Source organism: Plectropomus leopardus, chromosome 1 (genome assembly GCF_008729295.1).
Source record: "Plectropomus leopardus isolate mb chromosome 1, YSFRI_Pleo_2.0, whole genome shotgun sequence".
NCBI classification, from domain to species: domain Eukaryota; kingdom Metazoa; phylum Chordata; class Actinopteri; order Perciformes; family Serranidae; genus Plectropomus; species Plectropomus leopardus.
The window spans coordinates 38,127,268-38,151,762 of NC_056463.1; the positions used below are offsets into that span (position 1 = coordinate 38,127,268).

At 39.8% G+C, this 24,495-nt stretch overlaps 1 protein-coding gene across 1 annotated transcript in view; it reads left to right on the forward strand.

The window, feature by feature from the left end:
- Nucleotides 1-22,241, forward strand: part of LOC121941804 (nuclear receptor ROR-alpha A-like) — a 125,992-nt gene extending 103,751 nt beyond the window's left edge. Inside the window, exons 3-13 of the mRNA XM_042484684.1 lie at nt 6,826-6,911; nt 11,087-11,228; nt 12,200-12,290; nt 12,327-12,450; nt 12,559-12,763; nt 15,026-15,147; nt 15,328-15,460; nt 17,001-17,108; nt 18,769-18,879; nt 18,995-19,107; nt 21,443-22,241. Coding sequence (XP_042340618.1) covers nt 6,826-6,911; nt 11,087-11,228; nt 12,200-12,290; nt 12,327-12,450; nt 12,559-12,763; nt 15,026-15,147; nt 15,328-15,460; nt 17,001-17,108; nt 18,769-18,879; nt 18,995-19,107; nt 21,443-21,607 — 1,400 coding nt within the window. The 3' untranslated portion in view covers nt 21,608-22,241. The remainder of the gene's footprint in view (nt 1-6,825; nt 6,912-11,086; nt 11,229-12,199; nt 12,291-12,326; nt 12,451-12,558; nt 12,764-15,025; nt 15,148-15,327; nt 15,461-17,000; nt 17,109-18,768; nt 18,880-18,994; nt 19,108-21,442) is intronic.
- The last annotated feature ends 2,254 nt before the right edge of the window (nt 22,242-24,495 follow it).

A 24,495-nucleotide genomic window follows, 5' to 3' on the forward strand; every position in this document is an offset into this window, starting at 1 on the left:
GTGCCTTTCGGTACGTGACTTTCTTTGGTTGGGTGTGAAAAACTGGTGAGCCAGATGAAAACCAAACTATGAATCCTATATAAATCTATCTGAAAAAAATGGAAAACAAGAGTGGAATTCAGGAAAGAAACTAAAATCACACTCAGATTGAACTTCAGCTGGAACAGAAGAGAAGAAAGTAGCACGGGGAGGATGGAGAATGGCTGCTTTACATTTCCAACCAAACTGTGACATATTTCAAAGGCTCAGTGGCTAAACGGCCCTCCTCTCTGCTCCTGCTTTGATCCCATTTCTGAGAAACTTTATTATTTTTGAACGCAGGGTTTCAAATAATTTATCCATCAGGGATTTGTTTTGCCCAAGCTTTAGCATTTTTGGGGTAAACACAGTAACTGGCGGTGGCTCTCATGAAATTCTTCCAGCTCATTAGCCTTCACGTGGCGCTGCTGTGCTGCTAATTACACATTATACAGTGTTATCTCTGCAAGGAGCATCTGCAGCATCCACAGGGACAGCTCTGCAAGGTTCAAGTGTTCAGATGGAGCTCCGTATTTAATAACATTAGATTTGAACATGGTTTCAGTTGTTACACAGAGTTTGTGTCAGCACAGACCAGACATTTTCACACCTGCATCTACAACCACAGACTTGAGTGCAATCTAAAGAGCAAAACGTGAATCATGCTTAACACTTGGCCTGTAAAGGACAGAGCTGCAGAGGAACAACATGTGGACAAGTTCTCTGAGCTGACTGACATCTGTTTTCTACGACATCTGTTAGAAATCTTATCTGTTCTGATGGAACCGAAGAGTTCTGATGTTTCACTGGAAGCTTTTTGTGTCTTGCGATAGTAACAGATCAAGCAACAACACTAAAGGGCCGTTTACACGGCAACAGCTCATACATGAAAAGCATGTATGAAATTTTTTGTTGCGGTTTAGCTTTTTGTTCATATGACTACAGCGTTTTGGGGATAGAGATAGAGTTAGAAAACACAAACTTTTCAAATCAAGTTCCATAGTGTAATGTTTTGAAAACGCAACCCCTTCTGTTTCCATGTAAACTGTCACTGTGGAGATCCTGTGAGAGATATGACATCACGGTCGCACTTCACGCATGTGTGTGTGTCCTTTTTCTATGGTGTGTCATTACAAAGTTACACTGCCAACTACTGGCCTGGCATGCATACTACAGCATTTTCAGGTGTGTTTGTGGGTCAGTTTATCATATGAAAGCCCCCCAAAAAATGTTTTTTTTTTTTGTTTTTTTTTAGTAGGGCCGTTCTTATGTTTGTGTCAAAAAGTCACTGGTGTCAGATCTTGCAAGGAAAGTCATGTGGCATGTGGATTTTCTCATGCTAGTAAAAAAAATGTATGGAGGGTTTTGCATATTATCAACAGTTTGACTCATAATAAAAAAAATACCACTTTAGTTTTAAATGGGAAAGGGTTTTCTTAAGGTCTTAATGTATTCAGGTAAAATGGGCCAAAAACTTGAGGTGAGATGCGGCATTTGTTTACCATAGAACCAGCATGTTTTTAGGTGCCATAACATTATGACTTTTAGACATTTTTAGTATTTTTGACACTCAAGAAATATTAAATCTGATGCCGTAAGTCCATATTTGCCACAATAGTCCAGAATTAGCCATTTTTTTCTTGGCAATAAATTTTCTTCATAGAAATATGGCAAAGAACCACAATATGTTATAAAAGTAACACTTGAGATAAGTCTGCAGAGTTTTAGGTGGTTTTCTTGGTAATCTACCAAAAAGTGTCCTATATTTACCTGACTTCATCCTGCGTGTCAATGAGGTGATGATACACATCATAATGCTCCAGTGTACTTCAGTGTTAACAGTCTGCTGGTAATGGCATACTTAATCATTAGTTATGAAGGCAGAATGCGGTACATACTGATTCATATTGCCTATAATATGAAGTACATTTGTATGTGATTTCAAACACAACCAGGGAGTTTGGGTTTACTCCTTATCAGCACCTACCTCCTTTACTGGACACATGAAAATGCACAAATCATGTGAAATATCGGGCTGCTGTGTCTGGTTGGGTTTGATTTATGTATTTTCAGTTAAGATAGACGTATGATTTGTGGATATACCTTTGTTATTACAAAACAAAACTACATGTTGTAATTTACATTCTTTACTTTTTCAGGGGTAACAGATTATTTAATTGACACATGCAGGAATTGATTCAGTCAAAAGCACAAATATCTTATCTTTATCACCTGGAAAAGCATTTGCCAGGAGTATAAATACGTTGAGTCTGTTGCTGAACGTCAGAGTAAATTTTTGAGAACATAAAGAGCCTCGGTGTGCAGATTACTGTGGGGACCTGTTGGAGACTTGACTAAGCAAACCACCAACTGTGGCTGTTGAACAAGCTGTTGCTTCATCTGCTGACAGGCTGAATGGGTGTGATGGTGTTCCGTGTGTGCTGCCATATGTCTGCCGTTATTACATCCACTCTGAGATTATGTGGAAGCTGGACGGGGAGATTAAAGAACCTGCTGGCAACATTTCAGTGACAGACTGGAGACAAGATGTTTGGCTATCCTATCACACTGTCCCATGAGCAAGGCACTTCATCCTGCTGTAGAAAGTAGAAGTCGCCTACAGCTTGTCTGCAAGTTTGCATCTGGAACTCGTGTCAGCAGCAACTGTCTGTCAGTGTCTCACCTGAATGTCTCAGTGCACATCAGTACTGTGGTTAAACAGATTCCAAGGCTAAAACACAACGTGGTATTGATGCATGTTGAGTGGGAAAAATTATAAATACTATGCTCCAAGTTGCACCAACATGTGTGGATCCAACATGTTCATCCCAAGTTGTTACATGTTGCCACTTTGTGGTCGACTATTTCGTCTGCTGTTGACATTCCGGGATCGTGGTGTCATCTAAAGCACATGGTATGATGACGCCGCATGTGGTTATGTTTAGGCAACAAAAGCACATGAATGTTTTTATTGAATGTAACTCGAAACCAACTCAACAGCAAGTTACTTCCATTAATTCCATCTGTTTTATCACATTGAGTCCCTGTCCTCTTTTTAATTACTCAGTTTCATTTTTTTTAATATTATTTTATTTTGTTTTGTTTTATTTTATTTATTTATTTTTATTGGTTAGATTAGAAGAAAGATAAAATGCCTCTGTAGCCTTCACAGTGAGCCTGGGGTGGGGGGACTTAAAAAAACAAAGCAGCTGTTTATGTTTGCGGCTGGCTGTGTATAAATATCTGCGGCTCTCACTTCAGCTTTAATTTCAGGCGGTGGCTCTGCTGAACGTCCTCTTTGATGTTGAAATGTGGAATTCAGACGGGATTAACACTCAGAGAGCTAATTACTGCAGAGAGGAAACTGCAGCACAGACGTTGGAGTGTGTGAGTTTTCAGTGGTGTGTTTGCGTCATTGGTGTGTACATATGTGTGAGGTTTTTTCAGTTATGGTTGATTTTATATATATTTAATGATATCTGAAATATATATATTGAAATATGTCAATCTGTCCTTGTTTATTATCGAAATGCTTCAGTTCCATAAACAGAAACGCAATCAAATTTTATTGACATATTTCACATATTGAGCCAAAGCACTTTAAGTTCATAAATACAACAAAGTTAACAGACAGTCAATGGAATAAATTTAAGAGCAATTACCAGGTAAGAAACAGTGCTAAACATAACCAGGCACAAAATGGTGAATTTAATTTTTATTTATTTATTCTTTCATTATTTTTGTTACACACACACACACACACACATACACACACACACACACACACACACACACACCCTGTTGGCTGTAGCTCTTCACAAAAATAAAATAACCCTTTCCCAGAATGCAGTCATCATAGTTTTGTTTAATTTTTTTATTTTATACAAAAACTTTTCCCTCTCAGCAAAGCCTTAAAATTACTTGCAATTTTCAGATTTATTTATTTATTTATTTTTTTAATTTTCTCGTGTGATTCCACTTAGCCTGTTCTCATTGTCAGGACATTGAATGCAACAGCTCGATCAGTGGCTGTTGGCTGTTTCTGATTATGACCCACACGGCACTCCTTTGGGTCCGTGTGAGACACACTTGGCTTTGTTTTGCTAGTGTATTATTGTCAAGTGTCTACTTTGGTTTCTGGTCTTTTTGTGTTAATAATTAATAATAATTTGTAAGCCTGTTTGGGCTGGGCATAATGTTTGTGCATTACACAATAATGAGTCAAACCACTCATTCAGCTAGACAGTTACTGCAGTGCCGTTAAACATGATAATTTATTCTCTGTAAGCTGGAAACTAACTAACAGCTCTCCACTTCAGATATTAAGAGTATTGGCAAGTCATAGTGGTGCTCCATGGTTGCAAAATTTGACTAAATAGTCACGGTCCAGAGCTCTGCAAAAGCCCTACTTTTTGTGTGTGTCTGTGGGAGGCAGAGAGCTGCAGGAGAGAGTGAAAGCTGAAACACTAAAGTGAGTCCCATGCCAGTGGCTTAAAAACCAACAAGACAATTTATACTCTGTGTTTTCAATAAAGTCATTTTTCACGTGGAACAAGCCGCGATATGTCGAGTCTAATCAATTTATCGCCAACTGCTAAGAAAAACAAAATAAATCTGATTGGGAAGCAGATTTATAACCTAGATAACAGAGTGAGGAGTGTTTCTGTACTGCAGACAAACAGATGAGGGACGATCCTTCGTTCACTATGTGTCTCAAGAATCCGCTACACCTTGTTTGTGATGTCTCCGTGTGTGTGAGTGGGTAAAAGCTTGTGTGTAGTAACAGTATTTTTTTGTGTGTGTGTGTGTGTGTGTGTGTGTGTGTGTGTGTGTGTGTTTGAGCTCATGTGGCTATACGCTTACATAACTTCCCTCTGCTAAATATAACCATTCCGAGCTGAGCTGTCACTCTGCTACAAGCTGCTGAGTGTATAAATACACATAGTCAGTGAGTCAGTGTGTTTTCAGATTCAGTGCGAGCTGCTGATAAACTATTCACACTCTGACAGCCTTCACTTCTGAACTCATCTCTTCACGACTAAAGCCCTGTGTACTTACTGCGATTTTGGGCTGTCTCAGATGAAAGATGACCACGGTGAAAGAAACGTGGCTCTAAAACGGTGGTCTTATGTCACACGATGAGAGAACTTCAAAGGTAGCCACTAGGATCAAAGACAGCCTGGGATCAAATTCTGACTGTGTCAAAAATTTGGGATGATGTCTTACTGCTGTTACGACCTACGTCGACTGACCAACCAATAGAAATGCAGCATGGCGTGACTCACTGATTAACGCGACACATGGACACATAAAAAACACATAAAAATGGGCTAAATGGGGTGGCTGTGGCTCAGAGGTAGAGTGGGTTGTCCTATAATTACAAGGTCAGCGATACGATCCCCAGCTCCTCCAGGCAACATGCGAGTATCATTGAGCAAGATACTGAACCCCAAATTGTGACTGGTCACAGTGACTGGTCACAGCCACAAGTAAGAAGAAGACGATGGAGGTACGACATAACAGAAATCGAAAAAAAAAAAAAAGTTCATACAATATTCCCTGAATATGTCCTGCTGTTGGCTGTAACAACAGTCATAAGAGAAACCCGAACTACAGTTTTATTTCACCACAAAGCAGCTAGATTTGGCGAATAAACACACAAATAAAAACAGAAACAGAAAGGAATAACTTATTTTAAACAAATAAATAGTAGTAATTAACTTAAGCCCTATTTGAACAGGACGAGTATTACATGGGAACATCCGGGATTAATTAATAATAATTGCTGAGGATGTCTTTTATTTTTATCCAATGCACATTGGTCATGGCCGTAATTTGTAAGGAAAAAAATCCAGGGCAAATCACCTTCCATATTTTGGAAAACACAGAGGTCATGGAATAATATGAGTCCTGTGCAAATCTGCATCTCTGTGATTTGCTGGTGTTTTGGGGTTGTTTTGGGCTTTTTTTTCTTTTTTTCTCTGTCGTGCACACACCTTAGTGACTGGACCGGGCGCTCGGTTTGTGTGGCCTTCTAGGTACTGTTTGTTATTTTTAGGGGGAAAAGGGTGCTGAAAAACAGGTCAGGCATTTAAAAAATGTAAGCACTGAGGAGGGACTTGTGCTTTCAGTTTGGGTGTATGTGAAGGACATACAACTTGGGTAGTATTTAAAATGTATTTTAAATAAAAAAGTTACGCCTCAGTCCTTTCTTCTTTCTTTTTGTTTTCTATGCTCTGGACATCATTGAAATTGGGGACTTTTCCTCAGTGGTTCCTCGATATTTAAATAAAGGCTGAATGAATGAGTGATATATTAGTCCTATTAGGCCCTTAGATTAGGGTACCCAGCAGTATTTAGAAAGTAAGTAATTAGATATAGCTCTACCTTTATCACAGGCAAAATTAAAGTAATGAACACATTAGTGCAACGCTAATTATAATAGCCTATCTTGCAATTTTTTTCTTTAATTTTTTCCATGCGTTTACATATATAGTTGGGAATAGCGTTCAGAAATCACACAATCTGAACAGCCCAAATACTGAAGTAAATATTGACTGCAGTTAGTTAGCTATGACAGTTTTCAATCAAATATCAAGCTATCAGTGTGACTTGGGGATTTTTGTTGAGGTCTCTATTTCTATTGGAGTTTTATTAACAAAGTGTCTTTAAATAAACAGAATAAAACTTTAATCATCCTCAAGTCATCTGACAGAGAACAAACATGGGAATAAATGTGCTTTTGTAATGAAGCCTCCAGGTGTGTGTGTGATCTGCTGACAGTAAATTTTCTCTCTGTGTCTGCAGCTCAGATTGAAATCATTCCCTGTAAGATCTGCGGAGATAAATCATCAGGGATCCACTACGGCGTCATCACCTGTGAGGGGTGTAAGGTAAGCCCTGCCCTCTCCTCATCATCGTCTCACCTGTTCAGCCTGAGCTTCCTGCCTCCTCTTAGAAAGAGATCAGAGTTAAACTGCTGTCATTTGAAAATCTAAACGAGAAACAACTCTTCTAAAACATTCTTGTCATCTGTTTGGCTATATTAAAGCTTTCAAGATATTTGTTAGTGTGATGACGAGGGCTGCAAGAGTTCTTTAAATTTTAGAGCTTTAGAGCTTTTATGATAAATTGGTTGGTTGGTTTGCTATAATGAGCTCTGTTTATGAATTAGCAGGCATTTGATTCCACTTTTGCTCTTCCTTGAGTTAGGCTATTACTGGAAATTACGGGAAAAAAACAGTTTTTCCTGTCTACACATAAACACTGAAAACTGAGTTTCTGAATATCTTCATCATGGAAGGAGTTTTCCAAAATGTCCTTTTTTAGTGACAAAAAGTGCTACAGTTCTAAAAACACCTGTGTACAGGCCACAGACATCAACGCTGCACTGGTAAAGGCAGTACAACTCTGTCCTCCTATTCCCAAATTTTGCCTGTTAAAAATTATAGTGAGGCTGAATGAACAGGCCGTGTAAAAAGGGCTTTATTTTGTCTTCTACTTTAATACTTTAACCCTTCAGGGCAACTTTAATATTTCACACACTCATATCACCCTGCGCACAAAATGCGCTTTTCAAAATCAAGCTTTAAAAAATAAACGTAGCACAATAAGTAAGGAAATTTGTGTTTGGTAGATTATTTCTTTGTTGTAACAATGCTTCTTGGCAATAAATCTTATACTGTTAGAAAGCCTGTTTATTTCCCTTTTAAATGGTGCCACATTTGTAAGGAACATGCATTTGTGGGATGAGCAGCAGAACTGAGTATGTGGGTTGCGCCCATGAAAAATTTGCCAGATCTTCTCTGCCAAAGCCAAACAGCTTACTCTGCTATTGACTCTTGTTTGGTGTTGTTTGGTGGATTGGATGATTGAAGTCTGAAGAAACACACTGGCAATTTAACAATTTATTCATTTGACAAACAGGAGCCTCAGTAGCGAATCATACACAGCCACCACAGCCTGGTTGTAGAATCTTCTCTCGATATTTCTCTGCATTGAGATTGCCTCCAATGATGACAAGCCTCGATTTTCCAGTGAGGGAGATGGCGCACCACACCATCACACTGCCTCCAACAAAAGATGTTACTCTATCGTGCAGTAATCAGCATAGCGTTCTCTGTGTTTTCTCCACACTTTGACCCTACGATCTAACTGCTGTAAGCAGAATCTGGACTCCTCGCTGAACATAGTGTTCCTCCACATGTTCAGGTTCCAGTGCATGTTTTGCCGACACCAGCGCAAATGTGCCGGTGAAGGGCAGTCATGGCAGGCCTCCTGGCTGCCCTATGAGACAAGAGATTGGCTGCGTGCAGTCTGTTCTGGATTGTCTGGGCAGACAGCCTTCAGCCATATTGTCCTGCAAACCTTGACTGCTAATCTGTAGAAGACTGCCTATGGGTTGCTGACAGGGTGAGGAAACAGCCTTCTTGGGGTGCTGTCTTCTTGGGACGCCCACTTTGCAGCCTGTCTCTGACATCCCCCGTTATATGGAACTTCCCTTCAGTTTGGAGATGGTACCAGGGCTCACTCCAAATAATGCTGCAACTTGGTTTGGTGGCACACCACCTTGAAGTTGCCCTATGGCACGGGCCCTATTCAGATCAGTTGAACGTGGCATGCCGATTCTTAGAGCAGACACCAACTGACCACTGTAGCAGGGCCCATGCTCACAGATGCTGACAATCATCATCTGGGGGTACCAGACGCTCAAAACAAGAGTCAGTAGCAACAGCAAGAAGAGGTGTTTGGCATTGGCAGAGAAGATTTGGCAAATTTTTCATGGGCGCAACCCACAAACTCTGCTGCTCTTCCCACAAATGCATTTTCCTTACAAATGTGGCACCATTTAGAGGGGAAAAAAACAGGCATTGTTCCAACAAAGAAATAATCTAGCAAACACAAACACATTTCCTTATTTATTGTGTTTAGTTTATTATACATTATTATGATTTTATATTTTCATTGAGTTACATTTTTATACCAACATTAGTCTGAATCATGAATATCAATTGAATATTAATTTTCAGAATTTTAACCTGTCAAATGCCAGGTTTTTGTCATGATGCCACTATGCTTTTAGATGAGGAAAAAAAAGAATTATTTTCAATATACTACATGCTGAGTAGATTTTTTTATTTATTTATTTTATCACAGCCTGGGATATGTGACAGTGCACCCAGTGGAAATAGCATATTTTTCTCCAAATGCCAAATATGGTTTAAAAAAAAGATGTAATCAGGTGAAAACTAGTAAAAATTTCAAATTCCAAAGCAAAAGCCCAGAATGACGCCAAGAAATAATAGAATGCGTGTTCTTATGATTTGATGGCTGTGGGATCAAAAATTGTAGTTTGAGGTTTCAATGTATTTTTTGCACTTAACAGCATAAATGCAACGATGTTGTTTCCACAGTGTATTTTAGAGTTATTGTAGGAGCTGTGCTGGAAATACCAAGATTAAACAAAAATACACAATCTTGCCATAATGTATGCCATGTGCATGAACACAGCCAAAATGATCAACAATGAAGGATGAAATGCGAGTAAAATGCGCCAAACAGTCCCTAAGGGTTAATTGTTTTAGCATTTACCCAAAATTCACAATAAAATTTTCATGTTATCTCCATTTCACTAAAACTGGGTTGCTATGACATTGGCAGCGCATGTAGAGCAGCAGCCTGTAGCTCCACAAATCCTTGCTATTTTTTTGTTATATTTTTCTATTTTTTGGACACCATGGCCCCTTCAGCTGGAGCATGACTTTTCCATGATAGAGAAGCACTTATCAGCCTCGGAAAAAAGTTGTGTGGAGTTTGGACTGAATGTAGCAGACTGTGAAAGGATCACGGCTCACATCACATGTCAAAGTATCCTAGGGCAAGATACTGAACCCCAAATTGTACGGTAGCCGCGGCCACCAGTGTCTGAATGGGCAAATGTGACATGTAGTGTTAAACTGCTTTGAGTAGTCAATAAGACGAGAAAAGTGCTATACAAGTACTATACAAGTACAAGTAAATAGACTTATTTACCATTTACCATCCCCACCAACAGCATATGCCGAACAGCCAGTCGACCAGAGGGGAGAAACTAAACCTAAAGAGAGGGAGGAGAGCTGGCTTGAGGGTGAGGCTGACTTGCCTTGGACCGTGAACTGTTCCTCTAACAAGCCTTCTTCTGGCTAATATCTGCTCGCAGGAGAATAAAGTGGAAGAGATGTGATAGAGACTCTCTTAGCAACGGGAGGTCAGAGACTGCTCCGCGCACATCTTCACAGAGACATGGTTTATCCCTAACATCCCAGATCAAGCTGTTGCACTGGATGGGCTGACCTTGTTGGGAGCCATAAGGACATAAGACTCTGATGCAAGTTCAAAAAATGCACTGCAGGAATTGAATGATGCCACCAGCAACATGCCTGAGCAACTGAAGCAATTGAATCTTCATAGTAGCTGTTGATTTCAATCAACTCATTCTTCACCTCCAAAGATGTAGCAGGATCAAGAACAAATTTAATTTAATTTTTTAAACTTTGCCTTGGACAGAGAACTGTTCCTCTAACAAGCCTTCTTATGGCTAATTTTAAACTTTGTTTAAAAAATGACCAATAAATCTACCCTTTACCTTCTCTTTCCCTTTTCTTTATCTCTGTCAGAATCAGAGGAAACATTTGACGTGCAGTTTGGACCATCTGTCACACAAGTCTGCCACAAAATGTCTTCTGCTGGTTCCCCAAACAGCCAGTAAATGCAGCTGCAGCAGCTGCTGTTGGCAGCTGGAGGCTCATTTCACAGCCAATGAGCAGCGGATGGAGATTTATCTGTGTACAAACACAGACAGAGGGGCTGATGGGAGGCAGTGTGAAGCATGGAGAAAGGAGATCTTTGTTAGGGAGACAGTTGAAAAAAGGCGGGAAAGTGAAGTAGGAAAGCTGAAAAATTCTCTAATACGATTTAAATGTGTAAAAGCGAGGGCCTGACCACGGTGTGTCACTGACTGAAAACAACTTTATTAATGAATATAAACTCCATAAAATATAATTAATATCGTTATTCCCTCATCTCTCAGGGTTTCTTCAGGCGGAGTCAGCAGAGTAACGCCGCCTACTCGTGTCCTCGCCAGAAAAACTGCGTGATCGACCGGACAAGCCGAAACCGCTGCCAGCACTGCCGTCTGCAGAAATGTCTGGCTGTGGGCATGTCCCGAGACGGTTAGACGCACAGACACACACACACACACACACACACACACACACACACACCTAGGCACAACACATGCACACTCTCACCTGCAGAAACATCTGGCGATCAGCATTTTGCAAGATGTTAGCCTGCAGACAAACCAGCAATGCAGAAGTGTCTGACTGTCTGCAACATGTTGCTTGTGTTTCGTTTTAACCCCTTGGAACCTGGATCGATATTAGTTATCTTTTTCTATGTTCAGACACCTTTCACAAGCTAAATGACCCTTAAAAACACAAGCAAATTTGTTTGATTTGTTTAGAAAACATAAGGAAAAAAAGGCATTGACAAACTGGTCTAGAAATGTCCCCAAAATTCCAAGAAATAAGTAAAAGATGACAAGAAAATTACCTAAAAATTTGTTTGAAAAAAGAGGGGCGAATTGTCAGAAAATAAATCCCAAAAATATGAAAAATGTTTAATTTTATGTTATCTTAATGAAGAAAAAAAAATTAAATAAATGCAATTTTTCACCGCTTTTTTTATTTAGGAAACTTTGGTGTTTGTTTTTACTTTTTTTTCTTTTTCAGGTGATATTCTTGTAAAAAAATGAATAAATAACTTTTTTTTTTTTCTTTGGCCATGTCTTGGTAAGGTGCTCATTGCCTTCTCCCCATGATTTTGAAAAAAATAAATATTTTTTTAGATAACAATGTTATGTAATCTGATATATTAACAGTAAAAAATAAATATATAAAAAGCATTTTCTGCTTTTTAAATAGAATGTTGCCCAAACTTTGAGAAGAACCTTCTGGGAACATTAAGAAAATTTGCCACTGAAAACATTAAAAACATTCAGTGGTTGGATTGTACCGTTCTCAGAACCCACCAAAATTTGCTAGCTGGGATATCACTGCCGTACATATTCACATAATAATAAATCCCTTCTGACTGAAATAGTTCTGTTTTCTTGCTTACTTCTCCCCTCCCTTAAACACAGCTGTAAAGTTTGGTCGCATGTCCAAGAAGCAGCGGGACAGTTTGTACGCTGAGGTGCAGAAACACCGTCTCCAGCAGCAGCAGCAGCAGCAGCAGGGGCCCCTCCTCCTGTCCCACCCCAGCCTCAGCAGCCCAAGCCCGGGCGAGGCTGAGCGGCTGTCCCCTCACTACGGCCTGTCCTCCACGGGCCTCACAGAGCTCTCAGATGAGCTGGGAGGCTACATGGAACAGAACTCACCTGAGGGAGGATCAGTATCGTCCAAGGTCTGTGCTTTAAACTTCTCAGCAAAAGTGCTCCTTACAATTGACTGAATCACCAACAGTCCATATGATCTACAAGAGCTTCTGTTCCACAAACAGACAGACTCTGGAGGAGGAGGAGGAGAAGGCGGAGAAGGTCGGGGGTTCTACCTGGACGTCCAGCCGTCCCCAGATCAGTCTGGACTCGATATCAATGGTATCAAGCCGGAGCCACTGTGCGACTACGGGTCGAGTAACGGCTTCTTCCCATACTGCTCTTTCAGCGACGGAGACACATCACCAACCCTGTCCATGGCTGAACTCGGTAAGAAAGAGGAAGAGGATGATACCTTCCCTGTTCTTCACGACTGTCACTTATATTCTTTAAATCCAAAACAAGACTTCAAATCAAATTCAGCTTAATATATTACATAGTTCCCAAATCAGCTACAAATTTAGGGAGGAGATTTGAAAGACAAAGTTTGAAAGAAAGGTTTGGCAAAAAGATACAATTAATTACGTTTATCATAAGTAGGACCCAATCTTTTTGGACTTTTTCCCATAGGGATGTCAGGTTCGGTGAATTTTGCTTGAGACACCTATTATCCTGTAAATAACCCACAATTTTTTATAATTTTGTTTTGTAATTTAAATGACTTTTATATTATTTTAGCCTGACAGCTGCATTAACATGTGGAAACATAGTGCTTACTGCCCAACCTCTGGCTCTACTGGTTCCTCAACAGCTTTGCTCTGTGTACAATCTGGGACGTCTTTAAGATGCATTTAAACATTTGTATCCTGAGCAATTTGGTTTGGTTTCTTCCAAAACCAAGACCAAAAAGGTTCTGAGCAACTTGATAAAAGATGACCTGCAATTTGCAAGAAATTAGGAAGAGACTGGAAAATTAGTTTTTAAAAAAGGGAGAGAAAGAAAATTATTAAAGAAAATTATTTTTAATAAATAGTTTTAAATTATATTGTTTTAAAATAATAATAATAATAATAATGATAATAATAATAATAATAATAATAATAATAATAATAATAATAATAATTATTCCGCCCTATTATTATTATTATTATCAATTTTATTTATTAATTTGTTTTGTTTTTTGTTTGTTTCTTTATACATTTTTTTCTTTTCTTTTTTTGTGCTTAATTTCAGGTAATTATCTTAAACTCAACTGACTGTTGACATTCCTACTAGGGATTATAAATCAGAATATGTCAGCCTCTGCTGCTTTGATTTTGACCATTTTGCATGTCTGCAAACCTATTCCAGTAATTTAAGCACTAAATTACTGGAATAACCCTTCACGCTTAAACTTTTTTCTTTTAGGCAGGGCAGTCTCATATATGATTGCAGCGTAAGATTCAGGGTCTAAATTTCTTTGTGATCGCACATAATGGAGTCAAACTTTGTATCTATTTCTGCTGCCATTTGTGGTGCTTCTGAAAAAGAAGAGGAAAACCTCCAGCATGCGGCAGAAGGTTGTAGAGAGCTGGAGGGAAACAAACAGAGAGAAGATGAGGAAATATGCTGAAAGAATGGAAGCAGACAAAGAGGAGAAGGAAGAGAAGAGACTGAGGAGGAAGAAACCACAAAGAAGAGTAAGACACAAAGGAAAGAAAGCAAGAGAAGGCAACTGTGGGGCAAACAGAGACAGAGAGGTGGTTTTAAAATAGCAGGAGGTTGGAAACTCATCTTCAGAGCTCATTAAAATCTCTGTGTGGTAATTAGCTGTCTGTTAATTAGGGCCAAGTGGGACGTGGCAGGGCACTCCATGAGGGAAATCATCTCTTTATTCTCCCCAGAGATTTCTTTTTTTTTATTCGCTGGTGTGTTATTTCTTCTTTAACAAAAGCATTTATCATAATACCCCCCCACCCCCCACCCCCGATCCACTCACATTAGGGAACTCTATTTTTGTACCGTGTGCCGTGTTGTTTTGATCTCTGCTGTTATTTCATATTCATTCATTCATTCATGCTGAAACAATTAGAAGCAGCACAGAGACACTGAATTGCCGCTGCCTGTTGGTTTCGTATCTGAGCTGCATTCACAAACGCTTTGTCGACACATTTTCATACAGTGTAAAGATTTGACTAAACTCCTTGTCACAGACATAGACGGAGTTGAGCCTTGGAAACCTTCTTGTTCTGCCTTCAGATGCCTTTCAGAAGCATTTGAAGCTTTGAAACATGACCAAATTGGTTTGATTTGTGTCAAAAGCATGGGAAAAAAGCAAAGTTATCAGCAACAACAAATTAACCTGAAAATTATCTTTAAAAAAGAGAGAGAATAATTAGAGAATTATTAAAGAACTAGGAATTCATATTTTTTTTTAAAATAGCTTTAAAACTAGGTTCCGTGTGTGTGTGTGTGTGTGTTCATATTCTTTCTTTCTTTCTTTCTTTCTTTCTTTCCTGCAAATAGCAGGTAATTTCCTTATAACATTTTACCATTTGTTTCCTTTTTGTTTGTTTTCAGTCATTTCTGGTTAAGTTGGTCATTGCCTTCTTGGTTTTTTCAAGCCAGTTAGCTCAGCACTGTTTACCAGCTGGCTGCTGTGTGTGTTTGCAGATCACCTGGCTCAGATCATTTCAAAGTCTCACCTGGAGACGTGTCAGTACCTGAGGGAGGAGCTGCAGCAGATGAGCTGGCAGAACTTCCTGCAGGACGAGGTGGAGAGCTACCAGAGCAAGGTGTGTTCACTGCCTTTATTTTTATGGGGAATATGTTGCATAATGAGACACTATGACAAAACCAGGCAGTCTACCTGTGTGATTATATTTTTTGTAGTTCTTCATGTTTCAACAAGTTTTAATTGACTTTTCTTCATATGGTACTGTAGTTGTAATATCTTCTCGCTGTGTTGTGTGCAGCCGCGGGAGGTGATGTGGCAGCTTTGTGCCGTAAAGATAACTGAGGCCATACAGTACGTGGTGGAGTTCGCCAAACGCATCGATGGCTTCATGGATCTCTGTCAAAATGACCAGATTGTGCTGCTGAAAGCTGGTGAGAGGGACCGCCTCAGGTCAAGTCTGATGCAGCTCAATGTTTCCCTTATTGCTAACAATTCCCATGTGCAGACTCAAACCAAAAACTACTCAGAAACACATTAGCGAGCCACACTGTTGCACTCAGTCACATGTTCCTTCACTACAATCAACACACTGTAGTTTATTTTAACTCAATCACACACACTCTGTCCTGCTGATACAAATACTCAGTACAGCACCAAATGTGGATGAATCCACCACTGCAAATAGTTCCAAACATGTGCACCATTTCCTCCAGTTTTTATTTTAGGTTAAAAAAACTACAATGACCAGTTGTTTTAGAAACTTACTAAGATGTTTTAAAAATAATTATATATATGAGAGGTGTTTTTTAAAGATTTACACCTCCATAGGAACCAATGGGCATGAAGCTGAGAGACACAGACAGGAAGTCAGACAGTGCTGAGAGATAAAATGGGATAAAATTATTTCAACAACTGATTTCACATTGTTTGTAACAGTCAAAAAAAAAATCCACTGATTTACAGGCGTCTCTTTCACAATGTAAGTCTTCTTTGAGCCGAGTGACCTCCCCTGTCGGATGTGGAAGTTGTAGTAACACGGTTTGGCCAATGTGTCAAAAAGTTTGGTACATTTCTACGGGCTTGGGTGAAGAACATTCCATAGCTTGTCACGCCAACTTGAAGCATTTACCCTATAGAAACTATGTCTAAATCTAGCCATATCGCTAGTTAACCAGCGAAAAACAAAGCACATTTACAAAGACTCCGTCTACCCACAGACGCTCATGATCTTACGAGTTACCCTCTGAAACCTAGATCAACATCAGTTTTGCTTTCAGACACCTTTCACAAGCATTTCAACTTTTGAAATGTGACCAAACTGGACCAATGAAATGTCATGAAATGTCCTTACTATTTTTTGTTTAATTTCCTTTTTTTTTTTTTTCAAATTTCAGGTAATTTCCATGCAACTTTTTACAATTTTCTTGCTAATTTTTCATTCAACCAACTAAAAACAAAGCACATTTAAAAAGACTCCATCTACTTTTACTGTTTCACAACTCATCATCATCTCATCATCTCTCAGGACTACAATTTCTATTTAGCTAGAGCAGAACTATACTAAATAGAGTAAATAAGTTAAAGTGAATTAGCTAGATAACACGATAGCTTCCTCCAAAACAGCTAACATGTTGTCTTGCTAATTTAGATTTTGTCACATACTTTATTTCTTTCATTTATATTCCTCATAAGATACTGACTTTCTCACATGTCCTCTGTGTTCTCAGTTACCATCATATCAGCTTTCCATGTGAAAGATTTATCGTAAATATTTAGAAGACAAAGTGTGTTTTTGATTAAATGGTAATACGGTTTCTCACACGTTTACATATGAAAACTCTCCTGTTTGAAATATGATTTAGTTAGTAATGTCTGATGAATATAATGTATCAGATAGTTAGAGGTCAGTCATGAAATGATCATCATTATATTCCACATTTATCATGCGTGTCCTCGTGTTTTCTCTGCCAGGCTCTCTGGAGGTCGTCTTGGTCCGAATGTGTCGGCTGTTTGATTCGCAGAACAACACCGTCTACTTTGATGGCAAATTTGCAGGTCCTGACGTCTTCAAAGCATTAGGTGAGGTCACTAGCGCCAACGTGGCTTCATCATTGCAAAAAACTGGAGTCTGATGACATCATCATGCTGTTCATACATTGGTTTAAGAGTGAAAAATTTGGCTTATTTAATGAATTCATGTAAAAATTTCATGGATGCAGCAGCAGATGTGCTCCAATGTGTCTGAACCACCTTCATCTAAAGCTGGCACACCCAGCCACATCCTGAGTCTCTGTGGGCAGCGGCAGCCGGAGATCAATAAACTCAGAGGTCACACTGAAAATATTTTTGAGGGTTTTTTTTTAGGGAAACCACCAACAAATGTGGGTTGAAGCAGAAATTTATGTTAGACAAAGATGTCCTGTGAATTTCGGAAATGATTTCATTCATATCTTTCAATACATTCTGACTTTTTAACACTGAAGTTATGAGACATGTTGGGATCACAGCGAAACTGTTCAGCTGTGATGTCAGCTACCTTTGGATCCTTCATCAGCAGGGTGCCTGGCTACTTATTAACTTTCAGTCATTTTTAATAACTTTATAAGCCTACGTGTGAATGTGTAGCACCCAAATTTGTCCATGAAAACATATTTTATTCCTACATTACTAATTTACTGTTAATATAACAATATACTATACAACAGCGATGGCCACAGCGAAACAGTCAGATCTTACCTCAGCATTTCAGGATTTAATTTTCAGCATACAACCCAATAACCCCCATAGATGGCACCTGTGATTAAGATCTGACACACACTTCTTTTCCTTTTCCTCATGTTCTGTCACATCTCCTCCTTCTTGTAGACACATGATGTGCTTAGTTTAGATAAGTGGCAGATTTCAGTACTTTCCTCAGGCTGTCTTTTGGAGCCCTCTGTGGATGATGTGGTGCAAAAAAAATGTAGTCATGGAAATCTGTGTTAGAACCAGTGATAAACTGGAAACATTCTGAAGTTATGCTTCTGAATAAAAGCATGCATATATTTAGTAAATATATGTATGTTTGTTTAAGTAGTAAAATGCAGCATTTATGTATGGTACCAGCTAAATGAAAACACAGACTAATAAGAGCTGCTTTCAGAAAAATAGTTAGAAAGTTAAAAAGTTAGTGCTATAATATCACATATTGTACAATTCCTTTAAGACTATTTATCCTCCAACCCTGAACCTAAGGTCAGAGGTCCATATTAGAAGTCTGTGATATGTAGTGTTTATAGCATTGTTTCATTGTTTGGTTAAATTTTGTTTTTATTTTTGTGTATTTCTGTGAAACGGCTGACATCCAGGGACAGAGGACAAATTTCAGATTTATTTATTTATTTATTTATTTGATACTAATGTGAAATCTAAGTAGTCAGTGGTTTGTTATAAGCACTCAAACTTATTATGCTTACTTGCTCATGATTTGCACAAGCATAGATTGCAAAGATGCATTTATTTTATTATTTTTTAAACATTAGCTCCACAGCTAACTTAGTTAAAACATTTGCATTGTGGTGCAGAGATTTATTTCCTCAGCAGCTGTTTGTAAGTTATGGTGAGATAAAACAGTTTTTCTTTTCACTTTCTGGAGCTTTAAATAAAATCGAAAGTTCACACTATGTCATACATCACAATTAGAGTGTCACCGATTTATAAAATGATCATCACTAGTTCATGTGTGTGTCTCTGTTTCCAGGTTGTGATGACTTGATCACGTCAGTGTTTGACTTTGCCAAAAGCATGTGTTCCCTGCATCTGTCAGAAGACGAACTGGCTCTGTTCTCAGCGTTCATCCTGCTCTCTGCAGGTACTTCTCCTTTCTCGGCTTTATCTACAACATTTATCCCACAATCATCCTGACTGATGTGCAGCTTTGCAGATTTAATGTGAGTTCACAAGCTGAAACATTTCGTCTGCTACAGATCGCTCGTGGCTGCAGGAGAAGCTGCAGGTGGAGAAGCTGCAGCAGAAGACTCAGCTGGCTCTGCAGCATGTCCTGCACAAGAACCAGAGAGAGGACGGAGCGCTAAACAAAGTACACACACACGCACACACACACACACACTCACACAAACTCTGTCATTGATCTGAGCAGCACTGAAGATGAGACTTGTAGGTTTAAGATTTTGAAAATTAATGAATATTTGATATTTTTGATTAGGACTGATGTTGGTTAAATAGTTAACTCAATGAGTGTGGAAAATAATTTGAATGCTTAATATTCTTTAAAGCTTGATTTTGAAAAGAGCATTTTGTGAGCGGAGCGATATGAGTGTGTTTAATATTAAAGGGTTAACTGTTTATGTGAACAAAATAATCAGAGATTACCATCAAAGAAAACAGTCAGCAAAGACATGAAGGAGAAATGTAGATCTAGAGCTCTGTAATTGAAAAAGTCTGAATCCCATTTTGTATGCAATTGTAATTTAAGGGTTAAACTACTTACACTGCAAAGAAACAACAGCAGAGCTCTGGGGGTCGATCTCCGTGTCTGACGAGCTCTGGGAATGGTGTTTTCTTTGATCTCCATGGTAACGGATAGTGTGAGGAACAGTGAGGAAGAAGCTCATGTCCTGATTGTGTGCATACTTCATGCAACAGTACATACTATGTAAGGGCAGCTCGTGCCCATTAAAAGTAAAAACAATTAGTATTAGATTCGTAACGCACCCTTAGCTGGAAAATGGCACTGCCTCATGTTGAACATATTTTGACCCTAAAGTATGGAAGCCCTAAGCGGCCATACATTCGTACATTCGTTTTTTTCCAGCCATTTTCCCAAGATAATAAGATAATATTTTCTCGAGATCTTCAGATAAAAAAAAACAAACGTGGTTTTCTGAGATGACGACATAATTATCGTCACAATACTGTGATGGTAGGCTATTCACTGAAAGCATTTATTTCAAACATCATATAATGTACATGGGTGGGGCGCACAAAACAGACAACTAATCTACATTAATGTCCGGGGCGTCCATTAAGCAGCATCGCAGGACATGGCAGGACATGTCACCTGTGACGCAAAATCTCATGTGCATATCACATTTAATTTGTTATCTCAAGATCTCCAATTAATTATGTCATTATCTCGGTAAAACACAGTTTCGTTATCTCGAGATCCCGAGACAATTGTCCCGTTATCTCAGGAAAATGCGGGGGGGGGGGGCATTATACGGCTACTCAGGGCAGACAGTGTAATAATCTTCCTGGTCGATATGTCTTTCTTTGAATTTATGCTATTTTTGTTGTCCTCTCTTCACTTGTTCTCTCCTTTTTGGTCTCCTGGTCTCGTCTCCTGTTCCTGTTCCTTACTCCCTCCCTCCTCTCTCCTCTTTGTCCCACTAACTCTCATTATTTTGTCCTCTATATTTTTTTTCTCCTCTCTTTGTCTCCTCCTCTCTCCTGTGTCCTCTCCTCATCTCCTCTCCTTTCTGTATCTACTTTCATGTTCTCTCCTTGTTTTCTGCTCACTCTTGTCTCCTCTCCTCTCCTCTGCTCTCCTTGTCGTTTGTCCTTTCATGTCAACTCCTCACTTGTTGTCTCACTTCTCTTTCCCTCTAATTTCCTCTCTGTGTTTCCTCATTTCCTCCTCTCCTTCCTGCTTTTGTTTCCTCATGTCCTGGTCTTCTCTCCCCTCCTCTCCTTTTTTCTTGTCTATCCTCTCAATTCATCTCCTTTCTTGTTTCCTCTCCTCCTCTTGTGTCCTCATTTCCTTCTCTTCTCTCCTTTCCTTCCATCCCTTGTTTGCTCTACTTGTCTCTCCTTGTCTTCTTTCCTTTTTTGTCTCCCCTCCCATCCTCCTTGTCTCCTCTCATGTTTCCTCTCCTCTCCTTGTCTTTTCTCCTTTCATGTCAACTCTTCGCTCATGGCCTCGCTTCTCCTTCCCTCTAATGTCCTTCTTGTGTTTCTGTGCTTCCTCTCCTTTCCTTCCCACACTTGTTTCCACTCCATTTCCTTGTCTTCTCTCCCTTTTTCTTCTTTTTTCTTGTCTATCCTGTCCCGTTTTCTCCTCTTTTGTTTCCTCACTTCCTCTTCATCTCTTCCCTCCTTCCCTTCCTCAATTGCTTTACTTGTTTGCTCATTTCCTCCTCCTTTCTCCTTTTCTTCTTTCCTTTTTTGTCTCCTCTCCCATCCTCTCCTTGTTTACCCTTGTCTCTCTTGTCCTCTCCTCTCCTTAACCCTATTTACCTCCTCTCTTCTCCCTCCCTCTCCTGTTTCCTCGTGTCTTCATCTTTCTCGTCTCCTTTTGTCTTTGTTTCCTCACCTCCTTCCTCTCATGTCGAGCTCTCTTATTTCCTCTCCACACCTTGTCTCCTCTCCTTTTCTTGTTTCCTCCCCTCCTTTCCTTTCTTGCCTCCTCCCCTCAGCTCAGATGTAAGGTGTCAGCGTTGCGTTCACTGTGCAGCCGACACACGGAGAAGCTGTCTGCGTTCAGAGCGGTTTACCCCGACATCGTTCGGACACACTTCCCTCCTCTCTATAAGGAACTGTTTGGAGCCGACCTGGAGCTGACGCTGCAGAGTGACGACTAACACCGACCACGAGCTCCACAGAGCTGAGCAGAGCTGAGCCTGGTGTCCACGGCCATGGAGGACGAGATGATGACTCTCCACTAAGTCCACAGAAAGAGAGAGATTTGAACTCCACAGTTTGTCTCCTCCTCCTCTCATGGCTCTGGGTTTGCAGTGAGGAATCAGGTGATTTCCCTCCACCTGCATTAAAACACATCTTGCGTCCTGGAATGGGACCTGAATTCACCTCCGACACTGAAAGACACCTTCAGTTTTCACGCTGAAAGCTGCTTCTGTTTGTCCCTCAAACAACTCTCACCACATCACTTCTTCCTCTACCTGTTAGGCCAGAGATATACTTGCTGTATAAACTTGTTCGTGTGCGCGTCCTGCTGCATCCAGCTGCGTCATGAGCGTTTTGTACATATACTTGCCTATACACCATGCGTGTTACTGGAGGATACCTCCAGAGGGCACATGAGAGAGCTCAGTCGAATACCACTACCTGATGTGTCAGATGTAAACTACAGACACGGTGACACTCGAGGAGGTTACTATCATGTTAGAGCTGAGGTCGAGGCAGAAAAGGCAACAGCATGGTGGTATGTAAGGCCTCTAAATCCCGTCGAGACGCATAGATATGTTCTCGAAGATGCTGCATCCAGGCTCAGAAGTGCCAACATGGCAGCCATCTTGTGTCAGGGCTTCTAACCAATGGTCTGACTCTGCCTGACAAAAAATAATATCTTAGCATAGTATGTGAAAATCACAAAAAACAAAACAATAAGTTATGTCTTCCAAAAATCACAAAAAACATCACTTTATAGTATGTTGTCTATAGTGAAAACTAAGCAACAGAAATAACATTTCTCAGGTGAGAAGTTGTTTTACATCTCACTGTTCTGGACGTTTGGAATTTGATATATCCCTCAAGATGGCATAAATGAAGTGAAGAAGAATTTACTCATTCACACACACATTCACACAACAGTGGCCGAAGCTACCATACAAGATATACCTGCTACTCAGTTATCATTCACACACACTCACACTCTGATGACGGGGCATCGGGAGCAATTCGGGGTTCAGTATCTTGCCCAAGGATACTTCAACATGTTGCCCAGAGGAGCCGGGTATCGGACCACTGACCTTCTGATTAGAAGACAACCCGCTCTACCTATATATATATATATATATATATATATATATTTTTCCATTACCTGCACCAATGACCTATATATATATATACATATATGAGCTAACTAATGTTTACCATCTATATAAGAAGCAAGTACACCTCTGCCTCCACTGACTAATGCAGTGAGTAGGCACTGCTGCCACTGACACAAGATGGTGGCTATGTTGACGCATTGTTCCAATGGACAGCAGCGGCGAAGGCTGCGTCCACGTGTATATATCTATGCTTTGGGACAATGGGGATTTATGTGTCTCTCGTGCTTTCCACCATTTGTAATCTCCACTGCGGTGTTTACTCTGTCACATCAGCTCTGCCTCTACGCTGCCCATGCTGTTTATAGACATGCTGCATCTCACATCTGTGTAGTGTTCATTTTTGAGAATGCACACAGCTAACGCACCAAACCAACGTAGGGGACGTGTGGCAGCCATCGTGCGTACATGGAGTAAACAGCAATTATATCTCTGGCCTTACTCCACCTCTGAGCGCTACTCACACAAAAAAGGGGCATAGGAAATACCTTCATGTCCTCAACAAAATTGGTTTAGGTTGAAGTTTAGTGGTGATGTGACCACCAGCAGTTAGTTGTTGACCTCTTGTGGAAAGTGAACTACTTGTGAATACGCAAGCTGCAGCTATTTAGCCAAAATAGCTCATCAGTTAGGTTGGCCACTAACCAGACAAAAAGTCAACTTTTGTGGAGCAGTTTATAACCAGCACACAGCAGGGTTTTATAAAAGTAGATGGTGCAACAAGCTAAAATAACAGTGCCCTCATAGCTCATAACTTAACAAATTTACATGTATTATTTATGCTTTCTCTTACTCACCACTGATTTAAGTCACGGACAGAACAGCACGGTAGAATTTCAGCCTGCATGCCGTTTTTTAACCAAACATTGTTGAAAATGAGCAGCTAATGTTGCTGTGATGCTACATGAAGTTTCTTAAATGAAATCCAGGGACGTTACATTTCCTGAGTACAGCAGTTGGCTCAATGAGAATATTCTGAAAAGGGGGAGACAAGAAATGAGCACATACCTGCTTCGCTATGACAGTAAATCACTGCATTAATTTGATTTGTCTCTGTCCAGACAGAAAGACTGCAGGGTACTGACCTTTTTATCTTTAAATGTTTGGACATTTTGGTGGGTGGTGGCCTGTAAAGATAAGACAAAGACAACATCCCTAATTTATCAAAAGAAAAAAGAGGTTTTACATCCTCCCGTTTGATATCCATAATATACCACCTGACACCTTTTTCAAGCATTCATGAAAAAAGACTGGACAGGAACATTCATTCCTGTTTATTCCGCTTGTCCAGAAGGTTTCAATGAGGTCAGCTTGTCTGTCTGTTTTTGTCTCAGTGTCTTTTGATGCATCACTCAGGTTAACGCATATCGTGAACGTCCAGAATAACTGAACTAGACACCAAACATCACATTCGAGTCTCTTCTCAAGCAGTTTCACTGGATGCAGAAACATAAAGGCTGCAGGTATGACTTCACCTAAAAACAGAGCCCAATTCATGAGGCTGGTGACTCAAATTTTATTTAATGATTTTTCCATCACATTAATTCAGTTTCTGTGTTGTTGAGTTCAGGAATACTGACCTGCAAAACAAATAAGGAAAAAAAGCCTTTTCTTCTCTGCTGAACTGGACAAATGTTGTATTTCACAGTTGTGTGTGTTCAAAGAATTACTTCCAAATG